Below are 17,367 nucleotides of genomic sequence, written 5' to 3' on the forward strand. Positions count from 1 at the left end.
CCGATCAGGCCTATTCACCCATTCGCGATTTTCTCCGATCCTGCCATTCTTTTGGAATTTGTTCGGACATTCCAAACGAGGTTCCAGTCAGATTACGACCTGCGCTAAGAACTCTTTCCTTGTCGGTGTATTTATGGAATTTCGCTACTATCGGTCTGGTTTTTCCGCGTTTATGTCCTCCCAATCTGTGTACTCGATCGAGTACCGGTTTGAAGTCCGCAATTCCTAGATCATTTTCTATGAATTTCTGTATCTTGTCATTGCAGTCCTCATTTTCCTCTTCTTTGATCGAGTAGAAGATCGCGTTTTCGCGCATAGATCTCCACTGCAAATCCAGTAACGCTTCATGATCCGCTCGTTGCTGTGCTAGGATAACCTCTTTCGCTTCACTATTTTCCGCTACGTCCTTTTTTAATCGTTGGTTTTCTAGCTTTAGCTCGTTGATAGTTTCATGACAAGATTCTAATGATTTCGTCAGATTGGCGATCTCCGCGATTAGATTATCTAGTACATCCAGTTTATCGAGCTTCTTTAGTTGGCTAAATATTTCCGAAATTGCCGAATGTACATCCAACTCGTCTTGCGATTGATTTTTATTCTTGGCTCGCAGCTTTGTGTCTGGTGAAGATCTAATAGATTTCGTGGTTGGTGCCATTGTATCTGTAGTTGTCGTGTTGAAATATGAAGAGAGCACCGAAAACGCGTCTGCATTCGTTAACCACGACTCTACAACGATTACGATTTATTTACACTCCAACCATTTGCATGGTATATGGAGGAAAACTATTACACATGTATATACAAATATTTACAAAACAACACTAAAGTGATTAAAATTTAGAGAATGAAAACGTAACGAAATATATATATACATCAACTATTTACAATACTATATATACTATTATATACATCAACTATTTACAATACTATATATACTATTGGAGGGATCTATATACATCTAAGCCGGTCTTAATGAATTTAGCTAAGTTGACCGTTTGGTTTTTCAGAATATCAAGGGTATTAAAGGTATTCAAATTCAAAAAGTTTTTGCGTTGTTCGTTAAGTAAGGTACAGTCAAACAGAAAATGGGATTCGTCACCTAAAGTATTACAAGTGGGGCATATTCTATCGGCTCTGTCTAAATGAAGGTTTGAAAATTTGTTCACAGGTAAAATATAGGACCCGACCCTAAATTCAAATAAACTAGTTCCTAAGTCATCACCAAGTTCTATTATATACTTCTCTAACCTAATATCATTTTTATACCTAATATCATATTGCCTAAAGTTAGTGTATATCGGATTAGTATTTATGGCAGATACAGTTTCTTGAAGGTGCTGGTCACGGAGTATCTGTTTTATTCGTTTTGAAAAAGATTTACTGTTAGTCATGAATTGCTGCGTCCAAATGCAGGACAAACCACAGTCATCAAACGTTTTCTTTATATATGATAACCAAGGGCTCTTAAATTTATCCCTTAAAAATAAATTGAAAGATATTTTATAGAGTATTGAATTAAGTTTGGTTTGCTTTCCAGATACTGTTTTCACCCAAAAGTTAATCATCCTGCGTCTAACATCTATATTCAAAGGGTAACGTCCTAGCTCTGATAAAACTTGTAAGTTGCGAGAATATTTCGTCACTTTCATTATGATTTTACAGAAGAAGCAATGAATATTTTCTAATAAATCAAGATTTTCATATCCCCAGATCTCACACCCATACATGGCAATTGGAGCAACACACGTATCAAATAATTTAAACATAACATCTATGGGCAATTTCAAACGTCTGCCTTTTTGAACGATCGAAAACATAGCTCTGATAGCTTTATCGTAAAGATACTTTTTTGCCTTAGCAAAGTTACCATTCCAATTGAATTTTACTCCGAGATAAACATAATCTTCAACTACCTCTAACTCTTGATCACCAAACATAAATTTCGAAATCGTTTTTATCCGGGATTTACTTCGCGCAAATACTAGTACTTTAGTTTTCTCTGGGTTAACAGTGAGACCATTAGCCGCGCAATATTCAAATAAGGTATCTAAGTGTAGCTGAAGAGATTTCTCATCCTCAGCAAGAATAACTGTATCATCTGCGTATAGTATTATGAATAAATTCAGTAAAGTATCAATATCCTGATCACGATTCAAATTTAGTTTTTCTATAAATGACAAAGTCGGTTTTCCACGATCAATGAAAAATTCTTCAATGTCGTTTAAGAATAACGAAAAGAGGATAGGTGAGAGATTTTCGCCTTGTCTTAAGCCTCTATCAGCTGCAAAGTATTGTGACGTGCAACCATTTAATTCAACACATGATTTTATGGAGTTATACATATTTTTGACCACATTGAAAAAGTTTCCATTAACATTGTTAGCAGTTAATTTTCGCCATAACTTTACCCTACAAATCGAGTCGAAAGCTTTCTTAAAATCAACAAAGGCGCAAAAAAGTCTTCTTCCCTGACAAAGATACAGCTCTACGATTGTTTTAAGCGTGTAAATATGATCAATGGTGGAATATTTCGATCTAAAGCCAGCCTGGGCTTCACTTATAATGTGATTCGTATCTAGAAATGTTGACAATCTTTGATTTAGGATACTTGTAAATAATTTACCAAGACAGCTAACTAAGGTAATACCTCTATAATTATCAGGATTAGAGGGATCGCCATTCTTTTTGAAAATGGGTTTGATGACGCCTATAGACCACATCTCTGGAACTTATCCTGTTTTAAGAACTAAATTGAATAATTTTTGTAATATATCAACTAAAAACGGATACTGACTAACTCCCAACAGCTCATTCGTGATTCCATCAATGCCTGGGGCCTTATTGTTTTTGAGTAAAGAGATAGCCTTAATTACCTCATCACTGGTTATATCACTGTTCAAAATATAATTGTCATAGACAGGATGGTCACCCACGTCTGGGGGCTCATCACCGTCATCGGTTTCATTGTTAACATTATTCAAATCATTTAATCTCATAAAATGTTCAAGAAAAATATCAATATCTATATTAGCCTCATTATTTTTTGTTCCGCTCGCAGAGTTTAGCATCGACCAATACTTTTTTGGGTTATCAATTTCGCATTCTCTCAATTCCTTAATAAATTCATCCTTTTGTTTCTTCTTATTTTCTCGGATGACCTTTTTATAGTTTTTACAAGTTATCGTTTAGTGGCGCCCTCTTGTGGAGTCGGTTTTTAGTAATTGCGATCGGCCGGTAGATGGTACTAGCGGCGATTAACCACGTTATTCTTTCTTTTCACATTATTGCTCATATTTGGGAGTTTGGGAGGTTTCTACTTCACAACAGCTACTTAGCTGAGAGAAAAATATCACGAGTCGGAGAGAAAATCGAGATCATATAGCCTACGATGCAGCACGATGACGTGAGATCATAACACTGCGATTTTTATGAAACAGGGCCGTGTGTACCGTGGCGTAGCTAATATTTATTCGTCTCGGTAAAAGAGCGATCCGCACCTCTCTGAATCTACTGAATTACAAATCACTGTTCTAACTTCAGAATGTCTCACAGAATCCAATGCAGTGATTTATTTTATGATATCTCTTCTAGAAAGCAGATTTTTGGCCCGGTTTTTATCTCAGAATCGTGACGATCTTTCGATAGGACGCCATATTTGATTAGGAAATCTAAAGTGAAGATTTGTCTTAAGTTATTGCTGAAACGATGTGAGGGTAATCAGTACATAAAACTAATCAAATTTTTGTCAACTGTCACTGGGGTTATTAACGCTAACCAAATTTCAAGATATCATCGGTGAAATAGACAAGAAATTTACATTTTTCTTCCTCAAAATGAGTGGGTCATGAAACATTGTTTCAGCAAATATTCTTAACAAATCTTCACTTAAGATTGACCCATCCAATACGGCATCCGGTTCAAAAATCGTGACGATCTCCAGACAAAATCCAGGCTAAAATGTACTTTCTAGTGTAGATACCATAAAATAAACCAGTGTACTGAATTGCTGATGACATTTTGGGTCTGAATCAGTGATATTTAATGTAATTGGTTGAACCATATACGAGAGGTGCGGATCTTAGCTGTCGTTCCACAAACAACGTCTGGGCGAAAGTGCTCACATAAGGTTAATTTACGTCCCTCATTTTAAGGGACGATGCTTTGAGCGTCTATTTCACTCCTTAAAACACCATCAACTTAGCTCAAACTGACGGTCCTCCTTATTACCGAGATTACGTTATTTACCGAGATGACATATAATATAGGCCTAACATATTTTTTTCCTTATCGATTTTAACTCTTGAAATCATATTATATCAGTAATAAATGCCTGCTGGAGTCATATTTTAATATTTTGTCGGATATTTTTGTAGAAAAATAACTTTTAACTTTACCGAGATGAGATCGTCGTCAATCAAATACAATGAAATTTTATTGCTAACCGAGATGACATATTTGAAGTTAGAATTTTTTTTACAAAATATCCAGAAAAATATGTAAAATATGACTCTAGAAGGTATTTATTACTGATATAACATGATTTCAAGTGTAAAAATCGATAAGGAATAAATAAATATGTTATATTTCATGTCATCTCGGTAAATTACGTCATCTCGGTAATAAGGAGGACCCCAAACTGACTTTTCTGTAATCAGATGGAAGTTAACTATTGTTTGTGCATAAATTTGTAATCATAAAGGCTGGCTTATGTCGACAAGCAACGCGACGCCTACCGACACAACTGGATTTATCGCCGGCAACTAGTGGTCTACGAGAGGCTGCAAGTTGCTGCTCTAACGGTTCGACATAAGCCGGCTTGCGACGGCAACCGGACGCCTACCGACTCGTCGCAAGCCGTATCCGGCTAGTTGCCCATGTTCAACTCCGGCCTACGGTAGGCAGACAGTTGCTTTTCATTGCAACCGACATAAGCTCATCTGCGACGCAACGGAACTCCTATTGGCACATACTACAAATTATCACCGCTTGTTAGCGTCATTCGTAATTAGTCATACACTTTCAAATGCAAGTAGTTCAAAATGTAAACTAAACCTTCAGCACGGTAGAGGACTGGACCCAAGATCTAAAAACAAAATTGGCAGAATTATGGTGTGAGCGGCCATCTTTATATAATGTCGCTAGCACGTTGTTTTCAAAACTGAATCAGAAAGATAAAGATCTTAGAGAAATAGCTTTCTGATAGAAATATATTTCCCAATAATTCAAAATAATTCAAATTTATCCACAAAATGTTTATCACGTGACCCTTTGAGCTGTTGCAGTTGCTGCTAATCGCAACCAACATAAGCAGGGTAGCAACTGGGAGGATCTAGTATCCCGCTAGTCAGCTTCAGTTGCTGCGAATCGGAGCGCAGTCGACATAAGCTGGGCTGCGATCGTGGTTGCTCTCATTTGTGTCGGTAGGCGTAGCGTTGCATGTCGACATAAGCCAGCCTTTAACGCAGTGGATATTTTACTGTACGGCTGAGTATTTATTTCCGCTCTTTTACCGTACTTATTACCGCATTGTTGCCGATTTAAGCCGCACAGGTGCACAGAGGTGCGCAAATTAGAAAATCAAGAAGAGTGTTGAGAACAGAGTTAGAGAAAATAGAGCGAGACTCGAACCCGGGCCAGTAAATTACTAGCGCAACGTCATACCACTAATGTCCATTTATTAATGGATGAGACATGTTTCTCTGGGATATTTCACTTACTTTTTGGGGTAGGCCTACATACCTCATTTAGGTCTTAAAAGAATGCCAAATATCGCGGACAACAACTGAATATCCGATATCATTCCAGTTCTGTAGGAATTAGATGGATTGGCAAAAAGACTCCTTTAGTCAATTTGAATAAGAAAGAAAATTCTCCATTTAGTGAAATTTCTTGAATTTTTGAACATCGTCACCATGCCTACGCCACCCTGATGAAGTTGTTGTAACCCCACAAGAAAAATAACTTCATTTCGTAGGCATGGTGACAGTGGTGAACTAAAGAAGTCTTTTTGCCAATCTATCTAATTGATACAGAACTGGAATGATATCGGATATTCAGTTTTTGTCTGCGACTTTTGGCATTCTGTTAAGACCTAAATGAGTTATGTACCCCAAAAAGTAAGTGAAATATCCCAGAAAAGCAGATCTCATCCATAACTTATTAGTCTATGATTGTGGTTAGTTTCAAGGTCATTGGTTTTGTATATGGTCACCAGGGGACATTGTATAGTAGAATAACTTAATATTTCCATATAGTGGTAACTAGGCATATTTTGTTTCCACAATCAATTTCAAAATCGTAGATGCTGACATGATGATTGTGGTGAGTTTCAAGGTCATTGAATTTTTTTAAGGTCATTGGATGGAGGCGTTGAATATTAAGATTATTAGATTGTTGAGCTTTTGAAACCACTTCCAAATGGGCATGTTGTCCCTGGACCCCTATTTTCCTCGTGAAAATGAAAAAACTTTTTCGATGTTTTTTGTTATGCCGTGTACGGGGGAGTCAAAACACAAAAGGCCGAACAAAAGAACGTTTTTCACGAAACAAGCACTGCTTGATTTTTCGAAAAACGTTTTGTGTAGTCGAAAAAACGTTTTTTGTCCCGTGTGCGGTGGATGTTTTGTGTTTTGCAAAATATCCACATTGCTAGATTGTGGCTTATGACAATTTCTATGATTATGGTTGGTTTCAAGGTCATTGGTATTTGTATACATGTTCACCAGGGGTGTTGAATGTTGAGCATTTCAAACCACCTCCCATGTGGACATGGTTTCCCTGGGCCCTAGTTTCAATCACTTTTTAGAGGGCAGCATCTTGCCGTCAGTGTAGATTCAGTGAGTTATGCAATAGGGTTGGAGCAACTTCATACGCCCAAAGGGATGATTTTGAATACGACAGGAAAGAGTTAATCTTTTCTTTCAAGGCTGTACTTCTCTGCCTTCACCATGGTCATTAAATACTGCGATTGGCGATTGTCATGCCATTTGGTATCCTTCCTTGCCTTTGAAAACATCTGATTATGATGATATGGCAATTGGATTGTCTTTACAAGAGCTTTGAACTGGTAAAAAGTAGGCCTATTGGTGAATTGGGTTAACACATTTTTTTTATTGATTTTTAGGTTATATGGAGTATCATAAATGGAAGCTTTTGCTCATTTAAAATCAAGTAAGTTATTACCCTATTATTTTGTTTTCAGTGTCATTCATGCCTGTAAATCCTGGAGAACACCATTGGTCCAGGGGTGGATTGAGCCCACCTGCGTGTATGTATCAATTATAAATAATGCGCGCCAACGCCCAAAATCAATTTCTCGAAGATTTCATTCTCGTTAAAAAGTCAGTTATCACTGACCAAAATTAAGTCCTTTTTGATATTATTTTTCTTATTTAATTTTCAATGAATTTAATTATTCGTGCTAGTAGCCTATACATGACAAATTTTTTACTTCACACTATGGTTTGGCGAGCCACTGGACCATTGGTCCTTTATTCAATGTTAAAGAACCTAAAACAAAATTGTAAACAAAATTTTCAACGAAAAAGACACGGGCAATCCCAAAGGGAAGGTAGGGTCTTCAATACATGTGATACTTATTTTCGATCAGCCAACTATCACACAATTGGCGGCCATCTTAGTGCCATCAGTACTCTTTCGTAGGAAATGGTTTTTTTTTTTGAGGAAAATAACAGCAGGTTTGAACTTATAGCCTCTATATTCGATTACTATTAGCACAGTCATAGGATAGATCTCACACGTTCTTGCCACCAGGGGAGTTGAATATTATTGAATGATATACAATTTGTCTACTTACATTAGTACCTATGATATTTTGTAACTACAATCAATTGCAAACTTGTAGCTCATGACATGTTCTATGATTGTTCAAGGTCATTGTGTTTTGTATATGGTCACCAAGGGGCGTTGAATAGTAGGATGACTAAGTTTTACCGTATAATATTTGTACCTATGCATATTTTGTGACCACAAGCAAAGTAGTAGCTCTTGACATATTCTATGATTGTGGGGAGTTTCAAGGTCATTAGTTTTTAGCCCACTTGGGACTTAAGTTCACTTTTCGTTCACTCGTCGTTTGTTCATTCATTCGTCCCTCGTCACAGTCGGAATCCAGTTATTTTGGGAAGTTAAAGACGTTTCAGTGTAATGATATTTGTTTTGATATTTAGGTTACACATGTATTTACCCTAGACACGTCTTCAGCGGAAAAACTGGCCCTATCAGATTCAAGATGGTCGACTGGCAGCAATTGTTGTTCGCCAAAATCAGCACTTTTTTACACATTATTCAAGTTTTCGAGGGAAATTTTGAAGATGCATTGATCAATTATCTTGAACTTTCGCATGTACCGGTATTTGTTTTCCCCAAGGGCCCATCAGCATAAGAAAAATGGGTCGATTGGACTGTGACCTTTTTTGTGCCAAAAAATGTCAATTTTCTATGGAATAGCCACCACAAATCAGTTTACGTTCTGCTCATGTATAGACACTCTCGGGACTCGATAGCTGCTCGGACTGATGCTAAGGGCAGTCAATTTACTACCGAAGTGTCGTTTTATAATACGTTGAATAATACCATAACTTAGTATTTTGATATTTTATTCGTACCTATGCATATTTTGTTACCGCAATCAATTGCAAAGTTGTAGCTCATGTTCTATGATTGTGGTGAGTTTCGAGGTCATTAGTTATTTTATATGGTCACCAGGCGCGTTGAAAATTAGAATAACTTAGTATTTCCTTATCATTTTGGTACCTAGGCATATTTTGTTACCATAATAAATTGTAAAATTGTAGCTCATGAGATGTGCTATGATTGTGGTGATATTCAAGGTCATTGGGTTTTACATATGGTCACCAGGGGGCGTTGAATAACTTTTCCATATTATATTGGTACCGAGGCATATATTGTTATCACAGTCAATGGCAAAATTGTAGCTGCTGACATGTTCTATGATTGTGGTAAGTTTCAAGGTCGTTGTTGTTTGTGCCCTAGTTTCTAATTCAGTGCGTTTCTGAACTCCATAGGCCTAGTATCATAATTATCACGTGTATTCCGGTGGAATCATGTGTGCAATATGAATTCACAAACATTATTGACACTATTGTGAAAATTTTTAACATCATGCAGACAGGTCAATGTTTCAACAGCAATGTGTTCGACAGACATTCACCATCCTGCCCTAGTTTGAAATGCTAGTCACTCGACTTAGACCACCACTTTCCAAGTGGGCATGGTGCCCATGGAAACCCTAGTCTTTTATCAAAAATTCATGCCTATTTGAAATATGAATACTGTGTGGCTGCTTTTACACATTCAATCTTAATCAAGTGTATATTTGTTTACAGAACGAAAGCTCAAAAGTTTTGTCGTAATGAGTACAATCTGACGGGTCTGTGTGATCGATCATCATGTCCTTTGGCAAATAGTCAATATGCTACTATACGAGAGGAAAAAGGTTGGTTGTAAATTTAGTTGAATGGTATTTTAATTGATTATCTCATATGCAATTTCGGTATTTGTGGTTTTGCTTTGGCTTTGAGAGAGTCTTCAAAACAGAACGCAAATTGTCATTGTCAGTAAATCAAAATCAGTAAATCAAGATCTGTGGCAATGGAGTATTCTACTTATAACGGGTGAGGATCCACCAGGTTTGTAAGTAGTAACTCGGTCTGCGGCGTTCGATTGCTTCTACATTTCAGTGAAAGGAAGGAGTATAATTTATTTGTTTTATTTGATCTCCAATGGTTACCTACCAGTCAACATATCTATACTATAAAGGGGACACCGTTTTACTTCCGGGTTTTATTTTAAGATCTAAAATTGTATTTCAAGATCGATTTCTGTGAAAGCTTTTAGTTGATTTGGTTTTTGGGAGGAATATTTTTATTGGCACTACAGAAAATATCATTGACCATTGTGCAAAGTCCGGGAAAAATTGCTTTATCTCAAATCGGATAGATGACCTTGATATGCTAATTAGCCATGTGCTCAAAATACAAATTCAATCAAATTCTATTCTGCAAAAAATATCAAATCCTATTCAATTTTATTTTATTGAAGAGATCTCCTTAACCATAAGCTCCCTCTTCAAATAAAAACATCAAATCCAATTCAATTTTGTTTTATTGAGCAAATTTCAAGGGACCAAGGGAAAAGATTTATCTGAGGTATTTGTTTCTGCCAGATCCAGTCGCTGTCTGTGCTACTTTTGTATTCTACGATTGTATTGTAATTATTAGATATTGACTCTGAGCTGGGAGTGTATTTTGACAAATTTAAACCACAGAATGCATCATCATTTGCCATTTTATGAAAAGCTGACAGGCTGGCCATAGTGCCCCTTGGGGCTCTTGTTTGAGTTTTCAAGTGAAATTTTGAAGATGCTTTGTTCAGTTTCCTTGATGTTTCATATGTGCATGTATCTCCATAGTGCCCATCACCATTAGAAAAATTTGGTTGATCAGACATAAGATTGTCGCCCCTTGACCTTTTCTGTATCCAGAAAGATCATTCTTGGTTTCAATTCTGAGACCTGTAGTTTACCAATGATTTGCCATTTTTTGTGAACTTCATGATGGGTATACCGGTACTTTAGGAAGGGTAGACAGTGGGAAAGAGCCATAGATTGGAATGAGAGAGGCGTACTACTAATGATAAAACTTAGGCTAAGTCCACACCAAAAGAAAACCCTGTTTCTCGGGCCCGACCGACCCGATATTTCCCCATTTCAAATAATCATTTTCAGAATAAAATATAATCGCCTACTGTCCCTTTTTCAAAATTTTAGGTAAAATAACTTTTTTTAAAAATATGTATGTGGCCGACCGACTACCAAACTCCTTTCTCGTAAGTATTTTTTTAACCAAATCGTGATGTCGGCACTGAGATCAACACATCATAAAAACTTTTTATTATATCGGATTTAAAATTTGATTCTGGAAATGGCGCAGCCATGCTCAGACAACTTTGCTAACTGGACTTCGATGGCGACTTTGGATTGTGAAATTCCAGGAATTCCGTGAAATAGTTCAAAATATAGTTTTTTTATAGTTAATTGTACTAACACCTCAATTTCCTTTTATTGTTGTGGTCTACTAGCTGTTAATTATATTCCTGACTAAAAATTTAGTCCAGTAAAAAGTATTTACGGCAACCTACCCACTGATATTTTTTTTTTTTTCTATAAAAAGAAAAAAAAATGTCCTACCTACCTACCCATTTTGGTGATTGCCCTGCCCGAGAAACAGGATTTTCTTTTGGTGTGGCCTAAATGGAATTTTGTAGATTCATCTATCCATGTTTCTTCATAGAGTTGAACCATTTCGACCATTTTTCACTGGATATGATAGCTTAACTTACTGGAGCTTTCATCTAGGTTTCTAGACTTGTTCACCAAATGGGGTTTCATGATATCATTCTGATGACAACAATCGGAATCCCAGATTGATGTCATCAGAGTTCTAAATGGCTCAAGTATATTAGGCTTTTAGCTATTAGGCTTAATTGTAAGCATGAATTTGACCATGAATGGGCAAATGGATACAACTTAGTGTAGATTGCACTTGCAGCTGAATTGAATGTAGTTGAATTTAGAAGTTGATTTTTCAGGTATATGTTATTTGTATATGAAGGTGATTGAAAGGTCTGCATTTCCAAACCGCTTATGGGAGAAAGTGAAACTATCACGAAACTATGAAAAAGCTTTAGAGCAAATTAGTGAAAATTTGGTATATTGGCCCAGGTGAGTTTTTATTTCTCTGTTTTACAGCGTACATCAAGTTATGCAATCTTTTGAGTTTGTGAGTTCAAGCAGAAATTACATTCTTTTTGGAAAAATAGATCTAATAAATATACATGTATACAAAATTTTCACATCATGGTCTCAGAACATCCTTAAAAATGGGAAAAGTTCTTTGGCCGGTTGCTCAAACGTTGTTTAATGTTAACCAGTCTTTAAGCTTTAATTTGAATAATCAATAAGAGGGAGAATTACAGTTCGATACGATAGGGCGCAAGGGAACATGTTCTTTATGAATTTTACTGAGCCCGTAGATATATGGTAGCGAGGGAAGGCGAGATTAATCCTTTGATCTTAATCCTATTGTCTGATTCTTGTATAGATATTCTGTTGTTTCATTTTGTTCTCAGTACGATGGCTGATGATGGCTAATAGTATTTAGCTGAAACGTTGCTCAAAATATATATTCTTCTATTCAAGAACTTTTCATCTTTGACTGAATTATTGTGGGATTTCTCTCGTTATCCACCTTACACGGATATTGTGTATCTTCTCTACTCAAGTTTTCGGGCCAAATTGCAGATTTTTTCCTTGGCAATATCTTGGCCACTGTTTTGGATAGATAGGTGTTTTATGTCTCGTATGCAATGCAATAGAAACAGTTATTAGATTATATATTGAGATATACATGTATATTCCTTGTGTAATATCTCAGCACCATTTCAAATATATGATTTTTCAAATGTTTCAAAGGAACCATTCTTGTAAAAGCCACCGAAATTGTAATATTATACAGGCAGGTTCCCTACTATTTTCATGTTACTTCCCATTATTTAGATTTTGCACATCATTAATATGCTTAATTTTGTATTTCTACTTTTAGATGGATCATCCATAAATGCAAGCAACGTTTTACTAAGATAACTCAATATTTGATACGGATGAGGAAACTCACCTTGCGAAGACAGTAAGTCTTATAAGCAATCATCGGATACCAAGTTTCCAAATATCATTAGCCTCAAGTTTCCTTATTCTTCTAAGTGGGTAAAAATCCCTCATCATTTGTTTTAGTGCAAATAGATACAATCTTAAGTTCAATTTGTTCATACTGATATATCCAGTTTATTCATATTTTGCTGAAGTGTATTACAAAAGGATATGAGCATACTAATGATTTATACAATCCAGCACAGTTCAAATATATCGCGAATGCTCTTTTAATCCTGCAGTTAAAAAACACTGGCTTGAATTTAATATATTCCAAATTAAAAGTTAATTATTTCTAATAATTTCTCGCATGGCACTGCGTAAATATACCATAAGTTAACAAGAGTAATTCAATTTGCATTTGAAAATATTACATACAAAGTTCATTAATTCTAAGAAATATTAACGAAAGAGTTCATTGCACAGTTCAATAGCCCCGTTCACACGACAAATAGTTAGAGCGGTCAAAATGGGACCGTACCTGGACCGGACCAAATTTTGGTGAGCGTTCGCACTGCGTTTTGACATGCATTGATACAATCTGTTGTCACTGGACCTACAAGACGTTGCCATCTGCTTAATAATTAACTGGGCCTGGATGAAGTCTTGCCTCCAGAATCCAAGTAGAGCAAGACATTTTTCATTTGACCAATTTGATCCTCCGTCATGTTTAGACATTTTTGGAAATTTGATTTTATTCTATCACGCTGAAACTCTAAGTGGCGTTTAAACATGGTTCAAAACACGGAAGTAAAACGGATGATGATCGCGACATACGAATATGAATATGCTCCAAACATTTCCATAGTATAGGGAGGAAAAAACAATACTTAAAAATAATTACATAAATGGTAATTAAAGCATTTGAAACTTAATAAACTGGACTCACACTCTACCGCAGAGGTCGTGATATCTACCGCAGAGATTCAGAATTATGATTTAGACCAGACCTGGTACCAGTTTTTGTCCACACACATAGATTCAGACCGGTTCAAAATTTGGACCGGACCTGTTTTGCTCTTTAAGACTGCGCCAAATTAGACAGGTCTAAACTAAACCAGTCTAACTTCGAACGGTATTTTTACCCGTGTGAACGCTTGGCCCGGTCTAAATTGGACCGGACCAAATTTAGATCGCTCTAAATTTCCGTGTGTGAACGCGCCTAATTTTGAAGTTTTATCGCGCATGAATAGAATTGGAGAAATATCTTGCTTTGAAATGTTCTTGAAAATTCGCCAAGTGGGGATTTTTACCTACTATGCAGGGCTGAAAGTTTTCTGTATAGATACAGAATTCCTTTTTTAACCCACTTGAGACTTTAGTCCCAGCGGGCTATTGCGTTTACTTTTCGTCCGTCCGTTCATCCGTCCGTAGACGGAATCCAGTTATTTTGGGAAGTTTTTAAGACACTTAAATGTAATGTCTTGATATGTGGGTTATACATGTATCTACCTTAGACACATCTTCAGCCCGAAAACTGGCCCTGTCAGAATCAAGATGACCGACTGGCAGCCATTTTTGTTTGCCAAAATCAGCACTTTTTACACATATTTGAAGTTTTTTGAGGGAAATTTGAAGACGCTTTTATCAATTACCTTGATCTTTCGTAATATTTGAATCCGCCAAGGGCCCATCAGCATAAGAAAAATTGGGTCGATCGGACCCAAGATGGCCGTCCTATGACCTTTTAGTGCCCAAAAATGTCAATTTGGGTCCTGTAGCTTCCTACTGGTTTGCCATTTCTCATTGTAATTTGTGATGGGTATTCTTTGGAAAGGGATGTTTTATATGGTATAAAACATGTCTCGGGTATAATACCTGAGACAGTTATTATTGATTAGCCAATTATGACGCAATCTTGGTGTCATCAGTACTCATTCGTAGTTGGGAAAAAGTTTTTCCACATTACAGTGATACCTAAGCATATTGTGTTACTACAATCAATTGGAAAGTTGTAGCCAATAACGTTTTCTATGATATTGGTGAGTTTCAAGGTAATTGGTTCTTGTATTTGGCCACCAGGGGGCGTTGAATAATACAATAACTTTGTATTTCTACATTATATTTGTATCTATGCATATTTTGTTACCACAATCAATTGCAAAGTTGTAGCTCATGACATCGTCTATGATTGTGGTGAGTTTTAAGGACATAAGTTATTCTATAGGGTCACCAGGGGTGTTGAATAGTAGAATAACTTAGTATTGCCCTTATTAGATTGGTACCTAGGCATATTTTGTAACCATGAACAATTGCAAAGTTGTAGTTCATGACATTTTGTATGATTGTTGTGAGTTTCAAGGTCTTTGGGTTTGCATATGGTCACCAGGGGGCGTGGAATAGTGAAGTAACTTAGTATTTCCATATTAAAATGGTAACGAGGCATATTTTGTTATCACAATGAATTACAAAATCGTAGCTGCTGACATGTTCTATGATTTTGGTGGGTTTCAAGGTCATTGGTTTTTGTATATGGTCACCAGGACGGGCGTTGAATTTTGAAATTGTTAGATTGTTGAGCATTTGAAACCACTGGGGCATGGTATCCCTGGACCCCTAGTTACTATTTTCCTGGACATCAGAGATAAATTCCATATTTTTAGCCCACTTGGGACTTTAGTCTCAGCGTGCTATTGCGTTCACTTTTCGTCCATCGTTCGTCTGTCCATCCGTCAATTCGTCCGTAGAAGGAATCCAGTTATTTTGGGAAGGTTTGAAGACGCTTCAATGTAATATCTTTATATTTGGGTTACACATGTATATACCCTAGACGCATCCTCAGCCCAAAAACTGGCCCTGTCAGTTTCAAGACGGCCGACTGGCAGCCATTGTTGTTCGCCAAAATCAGCACTTTCTACACATATTTCAAGTTTTCGAGGGAAATTTTGAAGATGCTTTGATCAATTATCTTGGTCTTTCATATGTAGCCTATTTGTATCAAAGGCCCAAAGGCCCATCAGCAGAAGAAAAATTGGGTCGATCGGACACAAGATGACCGTCCTGTGACCTTTTTTGTGCCCAAAAAGGTCAATTTTGCCCCGAATTCTGGGTCCTGTAGCTTCCTACTGGTTTGCTATTTTTCATCGAAATTTCTGGTGGCTATTCTATGAAAAGGGATCTTTAATAGATGAGACAGGTATATTTGATCAGCCAATTATCACTTTTATAGGTGGAAAAAAATTTTTCCACATTATATTGATACCTAAGCATATTTTGTTACCACGATTGCAAAGGTGTAGCTCATAACATGTTCTATGATTTTGGTGAGTTTCAAGGTAATTGGTTTTTGTATATGACCACCAGGGGGCGTTGAATAATACAATAACTTAGTATTTCTATATTATATTCATACCTACCGGTATGCATATTTTGTTACCACAATCAATTGCAAAGTTGTAGCTCATGACATCGTCTATGATTGTGGTGAGTTTCAAGGTCATAAGTTATTCTATATGTCACCAGGGGGTGTTGAATAGTAGAATAACTTAGTATTTTCATATTTTATTGGTACGGAGGCATATACTGTTATCACAACCAATTGCAAAATTGTAGCTGCAGACATGTTCTATGAATGTAGTGAGTTTCAAGGTCATTGGTTTTTGTATAGGGTTTCCAGGGGGCTTCGAATATCGAAATCAAAGATTGTTGAGCATTTAAAACCACTTTCCAAGTGGGCATGGTGTACCTGGACCCCTAGTTATTCATAAGTTTTATTTTGTTCTTATATCCCTGGTTCAATGAAAAATGAAAAGATTCCTCATGTGTATTATTAGTTCTTATTTTCCAAATTGTCCAGCCTAATTCATCTAAGAGGTGTTTTTTTCAGAAAATTTCTATGTAGTTGCGCACGGTATAGACACAACATAGACATAAAAATTGTTGTATTTTCTGTATTTACCACTTTCAGCCCTGACTTTGAAGATTTGGGGATTTTTGTCTAGGGGATTTTTACCCAGGCGATTTTTACCTCCACCCATTTGTAAGAGATATATCTAAGCAATGAAGAGGCAGAAACGCTCTGACTTTAGATAAGCTTCCTGCCCCTTTCAGAATTCTGGAATGAAAATCTTCATCTAAATCATCGACAAGACGGATTTGTCTCTGTTAACTTTTTGAAGAAGTGGGAATTCTCATTAAGGACTATCGTACTAAGTATGTTTATTTACTATTGAAATGAATGGAGATTGATAACAAGAAAATAGATTTTGATGAATTATTTGACGCCAGCAAAAAAATGTAGAATTTTTGGGATAAGCTAATATGGAATTGCAAATTTGAAATCGAAGTTTTAAAAAATTTGGGAAATGATGAGATTTGGCGATTGGGTAAATGATACAGGGTCTTGTCAACTGTAGGACCGACTTCATTCACTTTTGCCTCTAAGCTGGTCTGCAACTTCATTGCCTCCATGGTTGAGGAAAGAGCCCCCTTCTGATGTCTGCTTCATCATGACTTTGGAGCTATCGTGTGGCCTATGACCAGCTGGCCCGGTCCCGGTTTGGCTGTCACTCGATATCCTCTTGAGTCTGGGTTGAAGTAGACATTGTCATTTAGAATAACTTGTTTATGTTATTCTGTATGAATTACGCATATGTCTTGTATGTTGTAATTTGTACTTT

General features: G+C 36.6%; 1 protein-coding gene across 1 annotated transcript in view; it reads left to right on the forward strand.

Moving 5' to 3' along the window:
* The first annotated feature begins 3,237 nt into the window (after positions 1-3,237).
* LOC141899448 (protein MAK16 homolog) overlaps positions 3,238-17,367 on the forward strand; it is a 30,129-nt gene continuing 15,999 nt past the window's right edge. The window contains exons 1-5 of the mRNA XM_074785758.1: positions 3,238-3,403; positions 7,124-7,170; positions 9,369-9,478; positions 11,632-11,764; positions 12,645-12,728. Of these exons, the coding sequence (XP_074641859.1) occupies positions 3,389-3,403; positions 7,124-7,170; positions 9,369-9,478; positions 11,632-11,764; positions 12,645-12,728 (389 nt within the window). The 5' untranslated portion in view covers positions 3,238-3,388. The remainder of the gene's footprint in view (positions 3,404-7,123; positions 7,171-9,368; positions 9,479-11,631; positions 11,765-12,644; positions 12,729-17,367) is intronic.

This window comes from Tubulanus polymorphus, chromosome 2, assembly GCF_964204645.1.
Source record: "Tubulanus polymorphus chromosome 2, tnTubPoly1.2, whole genome shotgun sequence".
Classification (NCBI taxonomy): Eukaryota; Metazoa; Nemertea; class Palaeonemertea; order Tubulaniformes; family Tubulanidae; genus Tubulanus; species Tubulanus polymorphus.